This window comes from Ursus americanus, chromosome 15 (genome assembly GCF_024610735.1).
Source record: "Ursus americanus isolate L20-20 chromosome 15, mUrsAme1.1.p, whole genome shotgun sequence".
NCBI classification, from domain to species: domain Eukaryota; kingdom Metazoa; phylum Chordata; class Mammalia; order Carnivora; family Ursidae; genus Ursus; species Ursus americanus.
The window spans coordinates 56,687,159-56,703,799 of record NC_142141.1 but is presented as its reverse complement, the minus strand read 5'-3'; the positions used below and the strand labels follow the sequence as shown (position 1 = coordinate 56,703,799).

Genomic DNA, 16,641 nt, shown 5'->3' with positions numbered 1-16,641 from the left:
CTGCATTGCTTTGCCAGTGAAGGTATGACTAATGGGACCTGAAATCCTGAATGATTTTTAACTGTGTATGGGGCTGAGATTGGACCAAGATTAATTGAACAGCAATTCCTTATTAATTTCTCTTATAGTACCACGCTGAAATTTATGAACAGTTCATCAAGTTGACTTGAAGTTTAAATTTGCAGTATTAGGAGGGGGCAGTGGGTGGTATGGGGGAGATTTATTAAGGAAGTGACTAGTGTAAGGGAGCCTGAGGATGTAGGAGTCAGGTTCTCTAGAGACATAGAACCACTAAAAGATATACATTAAAAATTTCTTTTAAAGAATTGGATCTTGTGATTTTGGGGGTTGGGAAGCCCAAAATTAGTGGGGGCAGGCCATCGGGCTGGAACCTTAGGACAGGAGTTAATGCTACAGTCTTGAGGCTGAATTCTTTTTTCTCCTGAAAACTTTAGCTTTTGTTCTTAAGGCCTTCAACTGATTGGATGAGGCCCACCTGCATTATTGAGGGTAATCTCCCTGACCCCGCCAACTGATTGCGCATGCTAACTGCACCTACAAAATACCTTCACAGCGCACCGAGACTGGTGTTTGTTTAAATCCCTGGGTACTATAGTCTGGCCATGTTGACACAGACAACTGTCCGAGAGGAAGCTCAGCCCTCCCTCTGGGCTGGCGGGAAGTGAACAGGGCTGAGACCTTCTCTGTTAACCTTCAAGGCCTCAGGTAGGTCCTTTGGCCACTGTGCCTCCCATTCATTCTGTAACAAACCTTTGTTCAATGTACGCCTCCTACCAGCCAGGATGAAAAGGGTTGAGGAAACAAAAACGAGTAAGATGTGGGCTCTCTCCTGGAGAAGCCCACGGTCTGGTAAAGAGGGTAGACCCAGGACCTACTAACCACTCAGGACAAGAAGTGAAGGACACATTTCCTGGAAAATAGGGACCCTCATATTCCTCACAAGAGATCCGTGAGGAAAATGTGAGATGATAAGTAAATGGGACACCAAATGCTTTGCAAGTGATTATCCCTTTTAGTATTCTAGAACATTCTAGTAACACCATTGCAGTGTTCGCAGAGCACCTTTGCTGTCTAGTCATCTCTCCATTGCTGGAAAGCCATGAAATCTTATTTCTTTAAGAATTCCATGATGTAGGTGCAGAGTTCAGGTGGTTGTATTTAGGAAAGGTAAGCCATTAAATGGAGCACTTAAAGGTGGGTTGTGTTGTGATAATAGTACACACAGTAGTTCAGAGTCAGATGCAGGTTTATCCAGGTGGCACAGCTCCGGGGGGTCTGACACTAGGTTTGGGAAGTTTTGCCTCTGATCCATTTCACTCTTTCCTTTCCTGCCATTGGCTGGGAAGGTTCTTGTCACATTGGCCCATGACTGTGTTTGCGTTTTTTTCAGGAGCAGATGTCCATGCCAGGGACCCCCGCCGTGGGATGTCGGCCCAGGAGTGGGCGGCTTACACAGGACGGTTGGAGGCTGTCCGCCTCATCCAGAGGCTGCTGGAGCGACCCTGCCCGGACCAGTTTGGGGAAAAGTACAAACCAGAGCTGCCGCTGCCTCCGGAGGCCATTCTGAAGCCCTCGGGCTCCAAAAACTGCTTGCAGAGGTTCGCCGAGCTTGTGCGGTCCACGCTGACCTCCCGCTCACGCCAGGGCCTGGAGGATGGGGGCGTCCTGGACCACATGGTCAGGATGACCACGAGCCTCTACAGCCCTGCCGTGGCCATCGTCTGCCAGACCGTGTGCCCCGAGAACCCCCCCTGTGTGGGAAAAAGGCGGCTGGCCGTTCAGGAAATCCTGGAGGCTCGGGAGAACCCGGACACGCACGCCCAGGAGAGTGGCAAGATAGAGGGCTCTGAGCAGCCATTCCGGACCTCCCAGGCCGTGGGGGTCTCAAGGGAGGGGGCCCCAAGAGCCAGCCTCCCGTGTCCGCAGCTGCCAGGTGCCCCGCGGAGGGCCAGCCTCCTGCCCCTGCAGCTGCTGAGAAGAAGCAGCGTGCGGCCCGGCGTGGTCATCCCCAGGGTGCGCGTCAGCAAGGCGCCCGCGCCCACCTTCCAGCCCGAGCGGGCCGCCGCCAAGGGCAGCACCAAGGACAGCGCCCACCTGCAGCTCCCGAAGTGGCGGTACAAGGAGGCCAAGGAGGAAAAGAGGAAGGCGGAAGAGGCGGAGAAGCAGCGGGCGGCAGCGGCGCAGAAGGAAAAGCGGGCGCCGTCCTGGAGGAAAAGGACGTGACGGGTCAGCTGCCTGGAAGCGTGTGCGGTGGGGGAGGAGGCAGCGGGGCTCCGCTCAGCGAAGGATGCGAATGCGCCTCCCTCCTGCCCCCACCCCTCCCGCAGTGCTGCACATCCCCGCGCATCCCCAGCAGGCAGGCTGGAACGGCCCCAGAACGCGCTCCGTGTTTGTTCAGGCTGCACCCTGGAGTGAATTGGGTCGGGCACAAGTCGATGAGCCTAAAACCAGTTCCCCTAGCGATCAGTACACCTATGGGCAAATTTGCCCCAAAGCCTACCTTTAGAACCTCACTTGAGAAATTTCTAAGACCAGTTAATCAAAGGGTCTGAATAATTTTGGATTTTTAATCATGATCAAATTTGCAGCATTTTACTGGTGGTGGGGCGGTTTGTATTTAAGACGGTTTTAATACATTTGCCCCAAGATCCTTTGTTTAACATACTGTTTCTGGCAATAATTATTGGTGATATCTCAATGATTTCATACAGAATTTGTGGAAGTCTCCCGTTTCTTGCTGATTGTCTTTCCTTCTCATTTTAGGCATGCATGAACATTGTATGTTCTTCTTGATTTGATTAAGTGATTCCGAATATTTGTTTCTATTTGATGGAGGCATTTCCTTTTCCAGCAAAATGATGATGTGAAACGGGAATCAGATTTCCTTGTATCTTATTTTAAAGCCCTCTTAGTTAGACGGTAATAATAACGAAGAGAAACCTGTTGCTAAAGTAAGAAACCGCGCACAGAGAAGCATGTATTTACTGCTAGAACTAAATATTTTAAGCAAGGGACTTTAGATAAACTGGATGCAGAGCCTTTAACGTATTCAAAAATAGATATGAGAAAAATCTATTATTTAATGAAATGGGAGCAAATGTAATAAATTTTACTAGAAATACAAAATTAAGTCCTCTGCGCTCTTAGATAAATTGACTTCAGATATCCTTAAAATGTAAAAAAGATGTAAAAGAATAAGGCACCAGGGTGATAGAAAGTGCTGGAAAGGGGGAGGGGGCTAGAGGAACAGGGATTAGAACTGAATATTAAACAAACTTGTTTTAGGCAAATTCTCCTGGAGTGCGCTGGACGGCTCCCTCCTTCAGATCCAATTCCAAAGAGTCCCTGGTGTGGCATCACTTTTATTTTTCCTTTGATGACTGCCCATGACGTTCCGTTTATCCTCATGCGGACTTTGTAGAATTTCCAAAATGCGGGGACTTGGGCAGAGCATGTCTGTGATTTGCCCCGGGCCCTGAGCTTTCAGTGGGAGTTTCTGTCCATACTCTTTTATTGCCGAAGCACTGAGACATTTTAATGAATCTCTGGCCCTCTGGGTTGCAGAGTATCTGTCACATATGCACTACTGACAGCACTTTATTTAAAAATTATCGTACTTGGAAGCCATAGATTTAAAATAGTAGGGACCGATTTGGAAGCCCTTTCTTATAACCCTGGATTCGCATGTCCAGTCGTGCTCCTTGGGTGTGTCGTGATGAGCGCCTGTCTCACGATGTGGGCAGGGATGGCACTGGCCTCTCCCTCATCCCTCCCACTTGGCACCCTGAGGCATTGAGCTATCCGGGCTCTCACATTCACCTCTCCAGAAGCCTCTGTCAACACGGTATTGGGCAGAGCCAGCCTGATGGGTGTGTGTGATGATAATGCGGCTCTTAAAGTCAGATTTTAGGGAGCTCCGCCCTCTTTCCAGAATAGCCTGGAGGTCTGGACCCGCTTTTAGCATCACTGATGCTGGGTGGCTGCAGATCACCCTAGTGTCCAAGAGTTGAGGTTGGCCCAGTTCCCCTAGATGAGACAAGGGCTGGTCCCCAAGATGAAGAGAAACACCCCTAGTCTCCCTGCTGGTCTGATCCAGCATCTTTGAGCTCGTTGTCTGGTTTATGTATTTTCATTGCTTTGAATGGCTGGCTGCATTTTCTCACTGAGGGGTCACCTTTTGCCACCTTCCAGCGTTGGTCAGGGGCAGGGGCCACGAGGGGCAGTGGCCGCCTCCTGTTCTCCGCGTGTCCCCTCCGCTGTGACGCCACCCTGCCTTCCCCTTTGCTGTCTCTCTTCCTTGCTTGCCTCTTCTTCCTTTGCCTGTTTTCTTCTGCAGCTTTGGCTAACTGTCCTGATCCTCGCTGGCACTACCACTCTGAGGTCTAAAAAGGGCAGAAGGGCAAGGTGACCATGCGGGGCAGTGTGGTGTCCCTGTAGATTTGTGGTGACCTCCACCGACCCAGTGAAGGAAGGACAGATTTCCCAGCTTCTGGCAAATGGTTTAGGATTTCGGCACAGGCCCCATGCATTTTTTTTTTTTTTAAGATTTATTTATGTATTTTGAGAGAGAGAGAGAAGAGGAGGGACAGGGAGAGAATCTTTCAAGCAGACTCCCCGCTGAGCAAGGAGCCCACCGGCTGGTGGGGCTCAGTCCCACAACCCATGAGATCATGACCTGAGCCGAAACCAAGAATCGGATGCTCAACCGACTGAGCCGCCCAGCCCCCCTTATGCCCATTTAAGGGAGGAGACCTAGTTTGCTCCTCTGACAGATGACAGCCCCACTCTGCTGTACGGAGGGAGTGGGGGAGCCGGGATCTGCTTGCACCCCTGATGTTTATTAACTGTAAATAGTGAATTTTAAGTTGACAGGTACCTTCTCAGGGATTTATATATAAATGTAGTTAGAAGAAAAGATGAAGTATATTTTAATACTTACATTAAAATGTTTGAGTGAATTACGATTACACTAGACAGAAGAAATATTTCCAAGACGATGTCAATGCTGCTGTCTTCCAGGGAGAGGTCCGCCGTCTCCCTCGGTTGAGATTTTCTGGTTATTGGAGACCCGGGACCTCGGCAGCTGAAACGGCTCTGGGGTGGACCACGAGGTCACCTCAGCCCCTCTCAGTTACCTCTTGTGTATGGGAACCCTTGTAGTTAAGAAAATTCAGCCTGTATGTTAAGTAGCGGTGGCTGTGATAACACAGATGGCTATTCACACGTTTTACCTCTAGAACTGCCCCCCCCACCCCGTCTGATACCAGGGTGCGCGGAGTGACAATGACAGTTTCTTGTCCTGGCTTATGTGACTCCAGTGTTCGTAGTCAGCCCGGCGCCGGGCTCCCCTCTGGGAAGGAGGAGGGAAAAGCTGGGAGAGGTTCGTCTGGAATGACCTCAGCCTTCAGGGCATCAACTCTCCGTGTCTTTGGCCACCCTAGAGAAACACAGCCCGGAGCATCATGGACCTTCCTTACCCTCTCTGAGGCCCCTCCCGGCAGGCTCCTGGCAGCAGTGGGTCCCTCAGCGACGTGAAGGTCAGGAATCGCAGTTGCTTGTCTCAGCTTCGGGCCCTCCCGGGACCCCAGGCTTGTTCTGCGGAGAAGGACGGCAAGATTCGTGGAGTCGGCGGGAACACGGGGCGAGTCGGCGGGAACACGGGGCTTGTGCGTGGAGGAGGCCCGTGCAGACCGGCTCCGCCCACTTCCTGCAGCGTGTGAGCGGGGCCCTGGGGGTCCAGCATGAGTGGGGGCCAGGCGGTTGTGCGAGAAACGGAATCCCGCGAGGCGGGGCCAGCCCCCAGTCCGGAAACGGATGCAAAGCCAGTCATCCTTAGGGAAGAATCCGGGAACCAAGTCATGAAGCAAGGCCTTCCCGAGAGCTCAGTGAAGGAGCCAGGACTAAGAAGTGGGCTCGGTTTGTCTCTTGCAGCCTCAGTTCCCACGACAGTCAGAGAGCAGACCGCCTTTTCCTGATTGCCCGCATTGCTCTGCGCGAGGAGTTCCAGGCCTGATGTAAGTCAGCTGTTCCTCTACTCCCGGTTCGCCTGGAGGTCCCTGCTCGCTCGTTTCCCATTCTCGCACCACGCACGGACGCCCCGGGCTCTGGAGAGCCGTCATCAACCCCTGTAAAGCTTCTGGTCACAGGCTTTTATGGGATGAAGTGCTCACACTTGTTCTTTTTTATAGCATTCGGGAACATTCGAACACGCTACCCCAATATTTGCTCGGGACCCTTTCCGGCCTGTGTGGATAACGAGTCTGCACTGGCCGTGGGTTCTCCGCACACGGAGTCCCCTCCGGGCCAAGTTCCCCGTGTGCGGGGTCATCGGTTCCCAGACCACCGTCTGGTAGCGGAGGGAAGGCAGGGGGGTCCAGCACAACTGGCCCTTAGAGAACAATGAGGTCACATGTGTGGCAGCAACTGGCGTTGGGTAGATAATCGTCACAGTGGGGGTGCTGTCACCCCATAAAGAATGTACAACAAAACAGTTCTTCCGGAAAGGCTGATGGCTGTGTTCCCCGTTTTCACACCTCGATGCGTTTAGAACTTGTTTCGTTCACCTGGATAACTCTGGAGTCAGCTGCTCCTTTCTGGGACCTTGAATTCACGTGTTTCTTCATTAACATTTAAAAGAAGAGGCTAAAAAAATTCCTTCTGGAAGTTGTTTTTGGAAAAAAAAAAAAGGCAAAAACACAAACCCACCACTACCTGAACTGATTTAGCTAATGTTCGAGAGACTCCGTTGAATGCCAGTGCCGTGCACGCGATCTCCTCACTGTGACCCCGCCTGACACAAGACACAGCCCCTGCAGGGCTCCGGCGGCCCCTGGCTGCCAGCCGTGCCAAAGTGGACAGTGTGTGCTACGGCGTGAGTGTGCACGCCCGCGGGCGTGCACACTCACATGAACTGAAAGGAGACCGGGCTTTGTGCTCCCAAAGGTGACCTCTGCTGTGGCTCCCAGGGAAGGTCAAGGGTGACCTGCTTCAGTGAGTGTGTTCAGGGGGGTGGGGCAGCCCAGGACTCATGGGAAGCACTCTGTTCGATGGGACACGTAACACAGCCAGTGTGTCATAACCCTACAGGAGCTCCTGGGCAAGGTCCAGTAGCCAAATCTGGGACATCTCTCTGCCTTTGACATTCAACCTTTGCATCGGGAGGCGGAAGCCGGAGACGACTCTGCTTGGGGAGCTCCACCAGCCATTCCGTGGTGGCCACGGGGTGGGGACTGAATTTCTTGGAATTTGGTGCCAGGTTAGCCATACAATCAATGCCATCTTTCCCTGAGGAAGCACTAGGATTTTCCCAAGTCTGCCCAAGTATTAGGTAGTCTAATGAAAGCTAACCCAGTTGGGGTTTTGAGAGAAATGTTCATCCTAGTGTTACGCCTTTGTCTTTTTTTAAAAGGAATGGTAGGTGAGAAATGATGAAGCTGGTGGTTCCAGGGAGAGCAGTGACCTGTCTTGACCTGACGCTTTATCATGTTTTGGGAGGTTGCGTTGAAGCACTTTAATGCCGTTTTTTTTTTTTTAAAGATTTTATTTATTTATTCGACAGAGATAGAGACAGCCAGCGAGAGAGGGAACACAAGCAGGGGGAGTGGGAGAGGAAGAAGCAGGTTCACAGCGGAGGAGCCTGATGTGGGGCTCGATCCCATAACGCCGGGATCACGCCCTGAGCCGAAGGCAGATGCTTAACCGCTGTGCCACCCAGGCGCCCCTAATGCCGGTTTTTGAGCAGATGTTCTAGAAGCTGGTTTGGAGCTGCACAGCTCTGGTGACCCTATAAACCCTGGGAGCCTGGCGGACGTCCTGAGGACTGGGAATGAGATCCCCTGGTCAGATGAACAGAAAAAGCTCTCCTTGGAATTCTCTTCATTCAGATCATTGTCCTGCCTGGCTTTTTTGGGGGCGTCTGAGGGGGTGTGTTTTTAATCATAAGAGAGCCGAGCAGACCTCAGCACGGGGTGCCAGATTGCTAGTTAGGCCATCTCGGTAGATAGGCTCTGTTTTCTGAATGTAAAGCTATTTTCATTGTTGTTTCCGAAAATGGATATTATAAAAATGTTGACTCCGGATGGAACTGTATACATTGCATAGGTTTTTATTTTGAGGTGAGTTTTGTTACAGTTTATAAAAGATATTTTCCTATTTAGACCTCAGGGCTACTTCGGGACCTACAAATACATGCGACTCCCGGCAGCTTCAAATTCTTTCTATCCAAAAGGTTAATAATAAGCTTTAAGTTAAATATGATACCTTATTCAGCAGAAAGAATGTGTCTGTCCCTTTTAACTTCTTTTTTTTTTTTTAAGATTTTATTTATTTATTCGACAGAGATAGAGACAGCCAGTGAGAGAGGGAACACAAGCAGGGGGAGTGGGAGAGGAAGAAGCAGGCTCATAGCAGAGGAGCCTGATGTGGGGCTCGATCCCATAATGCCGGGATCACGCCCTGAGCTGAAGGCAGACGCTTAACCGCTGTGCCACCCAGGTGCCCCATCCCTTTTAACTTCTGACAAATTCTGTATCTCATATTTAAAATGTATAGAGAAAATAATGTAAAAATACGGGGGGATGGTGGCTACAGGATTAAAAATCACTTGTGAAATAAACATTCTCATGGTACAGTGGTGTGGTATTGGAATAAACCAAAGTGTGTATTAATTAGAAAATGAGACAATTAAATATGTCAGTATTTTTAATGTCACTTACTTTGCTCGAAATAGATGTGCACTTGCTTCTTCTGACACACTTTTACTTCACTCTTCAGTGGTAAGGTTTTTAAGTTAATGATTTATCCAGGAATATTTTCACTGTTGTTAAAATAATCCCGTGTGGTCCTCCTCTTCTCAGGGGGGCATCTGGTTTTGTTTTTATGTGTATTCTTTTTTTTTTTTTTTAATATTTTATTTATTTGACAGAGAGAGAGCACAAGCAGGGGGAGGGGGCAGAGGGAGAAGCAGACTCCTCGGGATTCGGGACTTCATCCCAGGACCTTGCGATCATGACCTGGCCTGAAGGCAGACACTTAACCTACTGAGCCACCCAGGCAGCTCTGTGTATATTCTTACCTAACGGGTACAATGTAAATGTTGTTCTGGACTTCATTTATTTGAAACATGTCCTGGAAAAGCTTATCAAAGAACTCTAAAATTAGTTTTATTTTCTCTTAACAGCTAAAAAGTAATGCGCACACTCAGAAAAATAAACCAAACTCTGTAAAAGGGTCTCAGATGAAAAGCAACTGACCCTCCCCTTGCGCAGTCCCTCCGACTAATTATTTACGCATCCTGCTAGAAATAGCTTTAGATGTTTTCTTCCCTTCGTGTGTTATACAAACGAGATCACGTCGTACGCACGGTTTGCGTCACTCCTGTTTTGGGGAGAGCACGTTTGGCCCCATTGTTCATGCGGGTTCCATCCGGTATTCCTCAGTAGAGATGCGCCCCGGTTCACTGAACCATCTCCTGGTCTGGGGTTATCGCAGTATTTTCGGTTCCTACCACTTACGAGTAACCAAGAGCCTTGGCCTGACCTGCTGGTCTGCACAGGGAATGTTTGTCTAGGATTGGCATGTAGAGGGGATTGGCCAGGGTGAAGGGAAGGCAGATTTTAATTTCAATAGTCACAGCGGGGTTGTTCTTTCCCAGGGCTCCTGAGTGAGTCTTCACCCACCTGCCCGTGAACAAAACAGGCCTCGTCCCTCCCGCAGCAACACCGGCTGTTCGTCTGACTTTCTGACGGTTGCTGGTCTGATGGTTAAAAAGCTGTATCTCATTTTAATTTTCAGTTCTGCAATTATTGGTGAGGAAGAGCATGGTTTCGTGTGTCTTTCGACCATTTTTATCTCCTGTTTGACAGATTCCTTATTTGTATCTGTTTCTCCTTTGTTCTTTATTGTACTTTTTGGTGTCCGTTTTACCGATTTGTAGGATTTTGCTATAAATTTCAGATCATAGTCTTTGACATATTGTGGGGTTTTCTCTCTCATTTTATCACATTTTATCACAAGGTGTCTTGTATAAAACTGTGAAATTAGGATTTAGTCAAATGTAATTTTTTAAATATTGGCATTTGTGTTTCTTTCTTTTCTTTCTTTTTTAAAGATTTTTACTATTTTTTAAAAAATAATCTCTGCCCCTAGCGTGGGGCTCAAACTCACGTCTCTGAGATCGGGAGTCGTGTGCTGCACTGACTGAGCCAGCCAGACGCCCCTAGGTGATTTTTGATGAGACTTAAAACAGCTCCTATTTATTTGGGAAATTCCACTCTGCTAGGAAGTCTGAAGTCTGACCCATTAAAAGATTGTCATTCTACTCCCCGAAAATCATAATTATTAAGGAAGGACCTAAATAGGAAGTCAAATTTTAAATAAAATTTTCTAGGCCAAGATTGTGATTGGAGATTTATTTGTATTTGTTGTTTCTGAAAAACGGGTGTATGTGTTGGGTGACATATTAGTAAATAGGAACACGTACGAGGGATAGTCCTTAAAGCGAAAACTGGGATGTGAAAAGAGAGGGGACAAGGGGGGGCGCGTGGTCTCGTCCCCTTTATTTCCCTGACTGAGTCTGCTTGGGGCACAGTGAAGCTCCAGGCTCCCGCCCACGGCAGCCAAGGGCACGGTGGGATAGGCCTCCAGCAGGTGCGTTCCCTCACTGCCCACCCTGACCCCAAGCTTCGGGAGCAGTGTCTCCACACCGGGGCGGTCGGGTGGTCGGGTGGTCGAGAACGTCAGCTCCGAGGACCTCAGGACTCCTGCCTGCATGCAGCCCTGCTTGCTGGCTCCCCACGGTCATGCCTGCCATCTCCCTTGATGACGTCCTTGCTTGTTTGCAGGCGGGGACAGGAAAGGTGGCCCGGGCGGCCCAGGTGGCCTGAAAACCTCCGGCCTGCTGACGAAACAAAGTCTGATGTGCACCCCAGGGCTCCCCAACCCGGCCGCAGCCCAGCCTGCATCGTTCTGCCATTATCACGCTCACTTAAACAAAAATCTAACAAAATGTTAATACATCTTCCTGGCTAAAAATCAATCAATCAAATAAATGTTTAACTCAAAACTCTAGTCGACCTTGGTATTTCAAAAGCATTATTTAAACAAAATCAAGAAATTAGTTGTGAGGGTAGGATTTCAACTTTTCTTTAGCTCTTATTGAAAAAAGAAGCTTTATTAATAGTGCCATGAGCCTACATGAGAAGCTGGACCAGGCTGCCTCCCTCCGGGCCACCAGGAACAGGAGGGTTCAGGGGTATGGTGGGAGAGTTATCTCGTAGTGGACAAGGTTGCAAAGTGTCGTCACTGCCTGGACAAAGGAGTCCCTTGGCTGGGAGCCCTTAGGTGTCCCACACTGCCCCATCACCCCCTGTCCTTGGGCTGCCTCCTGGGGAAGGGGAGACCGGCTTTTACCTATTAACTGTTCTGAGTGGTCATTGCCGGGGGCAGGCTTGGGGTCCTTCCTCACCAAACCCCACTGGGATGGCCCTCCCAGGTGCATGACTTGTTTTCCTCCCTTGGTTGGAGTACATGGTGCCCTCTGTGGGGTTGGATGGGGAAGGTCATGGGTTGGACAGGAACAGCATTTCCTGGCCTTCTTCCTTCCCACTGCTGTGCAGGGCTGGGCACAAGTCCCACCCCATGCTGAACCCCCACCTGTGTCTTTTGAGCTCTACCCACTCATGCCAGTCCCACACTCAGGCCAGGGTGCCTGGGCCCAGTCGCAGCAGCATCTCTTGGAAAATTGTCGGAAATACCTCCTCCCAGCTGTATTTGTTTCCTGTGATCGCTGTGACCCTCGGAACTAACTTGGATGGCTTCAAAACCCGGACGTTCGCGATCACAGCGTCAGCACGGCTGTGCCCCCCTGGAGGCTGCGGCGGGGATCCCTCCTTACCTCTTCCAGCTTCTGTGGGTTGCCAGCAACCCTTGGTGTCTCTGGCTTGTGGAGACACCACCACCACATGGCCGTCTTCCTTTTGCGTGTGTCTGTGTCCACACAGTCCTCTCTTAGGCCACGAGTCATTGGATTAGCCCCCACCCTATCCAGTATGACCTCATCTTCATTGTATGTGCAGTGATCTTATTTCCAGATGAGGTCACAGTCACAGGCATCTGGGGCTAGGACTTCAACAAGTCTTGCTGGGGGACACAATTCAACCCACACCACCCCAGATGATGGAGTCAGAGACGCTGGGAGCCTGGGAATGCTGCCCCCCCCCCCCAAACTCTGCACGCCCGCGGGAACCCTTCCCAGCACTCACTGTCCAGCGCCCCCGCCTTGCTGGCCTCTGGTGGCACCAGCCCCTTCTCGCTCCGCCCCTGAAGGCCACCAGTGTAGAGGCCGTGTCTCTGTGGTTCAGCACCATCTTCCAGCATCTGGAACAGGGCTTGGCCCCAGGCAGTTCCAGTTGTATCTGCGGACTGGTGAGCTGGGCGCTGGCTTCCTGACTTGGGACTGAGGCCCTTGGGTAATAGGCCACGGGCATAGTCCCGCTCCGTCCTCTGGGGGGCGGCACAGAGGAGCCAGGAGAGCCTGGACGCTTGCATCCGCTCTGCCCCCTTCTGGCTGCAGGGCTCTGGGCAAGTACCCTAACCTCATGCTTCAGTGCCCTTGTTTTTAAAGTGGGGTCACCTGGGTGGCTCAGTCAGTTAAATGTCTGACTCCTGATTTTGGCTCAGGTCATGATTTCAGGGTTGTGAGATCTAATGCCCCATGCAGAGCCTGCTTGAGATTCTCTTTCTCCTTCTCCCTCTGTCCCCCCAATCCCCTCACTCTTTCTCTCTCTAAAAAAATAAATAAAATAAAATAAAATAAAATATAAAATTAAATTAAATTAAATTAAATTAAAAAGTGGGGATTTTCCTGGTTTGTAGGGCTTTCAGGAAGATTTAATTAAATGGCACAGAAACTGTACCGAGATCTTTAACAAGGTTGACACAGAGTTGGCAGTCACTAAAAAGCTTCCTCCTTTCTCTGCTGTACTCCAGACTAAAACCTAGGGACAGTCACAGGGACATCTGCTAACTTTAGACCAGACTCCCAGGTGGGGAGTGGAGGTCTAAACGCTGCCCTCCCCCGCACCATCTCCCACTCACACCTGCTCTCTTCCCATTGGCTCTGAAAGCTCCTCGACCATCCAGAGGCCACATCCATGGCGCCGGACCTTTTTATCCTGACGCCAAAAGAGTGGTCACAGCCAACACTCATACCAAATGCACTCGACTTCCCCCAGACAAAAGTCCCTCCATCCCACGGAAACAAGGAGAAAAGGGAGTCACTTCCTTCTCTGTTCCTGGTCCTGGGACAGCCTCAAAAGCTGAGCTTGAGCCTCCGTCCATGGGTCATTCGGGGTCTGCGGCTCCCCTCCCATCTCAGCTGCCCTCTGTGTGCATCTCCGGGTCATGCATGGGTCTGGGCTCTGTGCCTGGGACGTGAGCAGGAGCCAGAGGAGGCCCCAAGCACACCTGGGGCAGCCACCAACCTCCTCCCTTCATCTGCCCAGGAGGAGGAGAAGAACGGACTTGCCCCGGCACTTGCCCCTGGCCGGGGGGAAGTGGCTGTCCTGCTACCAAATGCCTCTCAGGATACTGCTGATCAGGCCATGTTGATCAGGGGACTGGTGTTTGACAAGGACAATATTAAATGACAGTGGAAACTAGCTAAATCAGCTCAGTAGGAACAGCAGTGTGGACAATACCCTGCTTTATTAGATTCAGCCTGGCTTTCCTCCCAGAAAAGCATACGGGGAAGAAGATGCTTGGCTTGCTGAATTAAACAAAATGACAATACACATGTTCTAGGCTGTGTGGGGAAAGGTCTGTGGAGACAGACAGACTGGGGTCCACTGCTGGCTTTGCTACATGCTTTCCTTGTGACCCTGGCAGTGTTCATCATTTCCTTAAAGAAAGAGTCTCTGAATGAACGCTGCACACTCTGCCTGTTGCCAGTCTGGACAGAGTGCTGGGGGCCACTCTGAACATAGACTCTTTGCTGGTTACTTTGGTTGGCAGTCCTTAGGGGTTCTCCATCTCTTCTCTGCCTCTATGACCTCCAAGTGATCAGGAACGTCTCTCAAGAACCCTTGTGATTCCCAGTGGAAGGTAGGTCAGCATAATAACGGCTTGCAGTGGGGAGGAGGACAGACATGTCTTTTTTTTTTTTTTAAAGATTTTATTTATTTATTCGACAGAGATAGAGACAGCCAGCGAGAGAGGGAACACAAGCAGGGGGAGTGGGAGAGGAAGAAGCAGGCTCATAGAGGAGGAGCCTGACGTGGGGCTCGATCCCATAACGCTGGGATCACGCCCTGAGCTGAAGGCAGATGCTTAACCGCTGTGCCACCCAGGCGCCCCCAGGACAGACATGTCTTAAAGGCCCATTGGGAAGTCTTCTCCCAGACAGAATCCAGCCAGAGCTCTTCAGCCCCAGGCCATGAGTAAGCCCCTGCTCTGGTGAACTGCCTTGGATCGTGCATGGTCTCCGCAGGTGGAGAGGTGTCCCAGCTTCTCGCTGTTAGGGCTGTGCTGAAATCTTGGTGTAGGAGACTATAACCTGTGTTGGGCTTAGCAGCTGTGGTGGCCTCAGTGCCAGGAGCAGTGTCCCAGGCCATCTGCGTCAAGATCTTTCCAACCACAATGTAAAGGAAGAAGGGTGGCCCCCGGGAGAAGTGCATCATTTCTCCCCAGAGCCCGCAGTGGAGCCTGGCAAAGAGGCCCATCCTCAGGCCTTCTGGGAGGAGGGGGACCCCTGAGCTAGACGGTTGCTGCTAACCTGTGCTCTGACCATCCAGCCACCTGGAACTTAGAAAAGCAGCCACGGAGGGAAGTGGGCTTTCCACAAGGTGGTGAGAGCCTTTACTTTGAGCCTTATCACACTGAGAGTGCCGTCCCTCCACCAGCACCCAGTGGTCCTGACTCTGGCCTGTGCCAGTGTCCTCAGGGTTGGAGCACAGGACAGTGGAGCCTGGCGCTGTCCCAAGAGATTGAACAATACAGCTAACAAAGTGTCGAATTACTGTGAGCTTCTCTGTTCTCTACTACTAATAGAGCGAAAACTACGCTGCTTTCTTAAAGAAGTTGTGGGCACAGGTTGGGAAGGCGCATGAGGAGCCTAGGGGTCTCACTGTAGGGTTCAGAAGGGGTGGGGTGGGGGGGTCAGGCGCGTGGAGCATCATCCCTGACAACCTTACCAACTCTCCCCGGTTAGGCATCTGCTCCCTCGGGGACCTCATCCTTACCCCGTGGTCTCTGGATGGTCTCTCCTCCCTCCTTCCCTTACACAACCTCAACATCCTCTCTATGCCTAAAACTCGTCTGCCAACTTAGCAAAACTGAACCTGGTAGTTGGCTGAACAAGTCATTTACCGGGGTTCCCAGGGTTGCTCCGGGTGCTCCTTCCTGGAAACTGGCCTGTGGTTTTCTGACCTCATGGCTTCCTGGAGCAGCTGCTGAAGGAGGTGAAGGAACAAGGTCTCCTCCTTTGTTCCAGGGAAAACCCACACCTGCTTGGCCACTGTGAGTATTTGTGTCAAATAGGATTCGGTTGAGCTGCATATGAACGAAAACTCAGTAACGGTCATTGTCATTGGTATCGTCATAACCATCACCCTCATTAGGATTTACACCACTATAAAAGCTTATCATGCTACTGTGTGCCAGGCACACAACAGCCCGGTCACATAGAAACTATTATTCACCTCATTTTACATGTGGGGAAACTGAGAAACAGAGAGGTCAAGAAACCTCTGCAAGGTCTCAGTGCTAGTGAGTGGAGGTGCTGAGATATAATCAAGGTCCAGCTTCAAAGTCTGTGCTCTAAACTTTTCTGTTATGGCCAAAAAAGAGTGGCTAAAATATGTCAGGGTTTGTTCTTCTCTAGGCAAAGTCTAGAGAGGCAGGCTGGGGCTGGCACAGTGGTGTCACTCTCATCATGGACCCAGCCTCTTTCTATCCTTCTGTATCTGTGGCAGGAGCACCCATTCCCACAGTTGCCTCATAATCCAAGCTGGCTGCTGGAGTACAAGCCATCACACCTGTTTTCCACGTAGGAGAAAGGGGTCAAGGGCAACAAGAGGCCAATCTCCTGGATGATTCACCTCCCTTTAAGGCACCACCCGCTTGTATGGCATTCACCAGAACTTTGTCTTGCAGCCACATATACCATGAGGTTGAAAAATGGAGCCATGGAACTGGGGACATTGCCTATACATTGAAAACGGGGCTCTATTCCAAAGAGGAAGGGGGAGTGGGTATAGAGGAGAAACTGGCATCCCTGCATCAAAGCAGAAGAAAGTCAATGATTTATTCTTATTTTCTGCTCTCAATCATCTCCTGGGGTACAAGCAGAAGGAGGTCCTGTCCACTTCTCCATCTGATTTTGGGGGCTTCTCACCAGCATAGACCGGCTCTCCTCATAGAACTTTCCCTTCTAGTTTGCTGCTCCAGCCCCACTGGAGGTGAGCACTGGCAGCGTGTGCCTAGGAGGGTCCCATTTACTGCTGGAGAAGACAATGTCTAGAACTTAGACTTGGATTTTCAGACAGTGAAGCAGGACTTAATCTAGTCTTTCATGATTTCCTCCCTTTAGTGATCTGGCCCAACAAAGACCTTCAAGAGGAACGG

At 50.6% G+C, this 16,641-nt stretch overlaps 1 protein-coding gene across 4 annotated transcripts in view; it reads left to right on the top strand.

The window, feature by feature from the left end:
* Nucleotides 1–11,445, top strand: part of ANKRD33B (ankyrin repeat domain 33B) — an 82,743-nt gene extending 71,298 nt beyond the window's left edge. For 2 of the 4 annotated variants that reach the window (XM_087867976.1, XM_045787147.2), the window contains one exon: nucleotides 1,412–10,413. In XM_087867976.1, coding sequence (XP_087724102.1) covers nucleotides 1,412–2,244 — 833 coding nt within the window. In that variant the 3' untranslated portion in view covers nucleotides 2,245–10,413. Of the gene's footprint in view, nucleotides 1–1,411; nucleotides 10,414–10,862 lie in introns of those variants that run through there. The other 2 variants (XM_045787148.2, XM_087867975.1) reach the window with 2 other exon arrangements.
* Nucleotides 11,446–16,641: the final 5,196 nt, after the last annotated feature.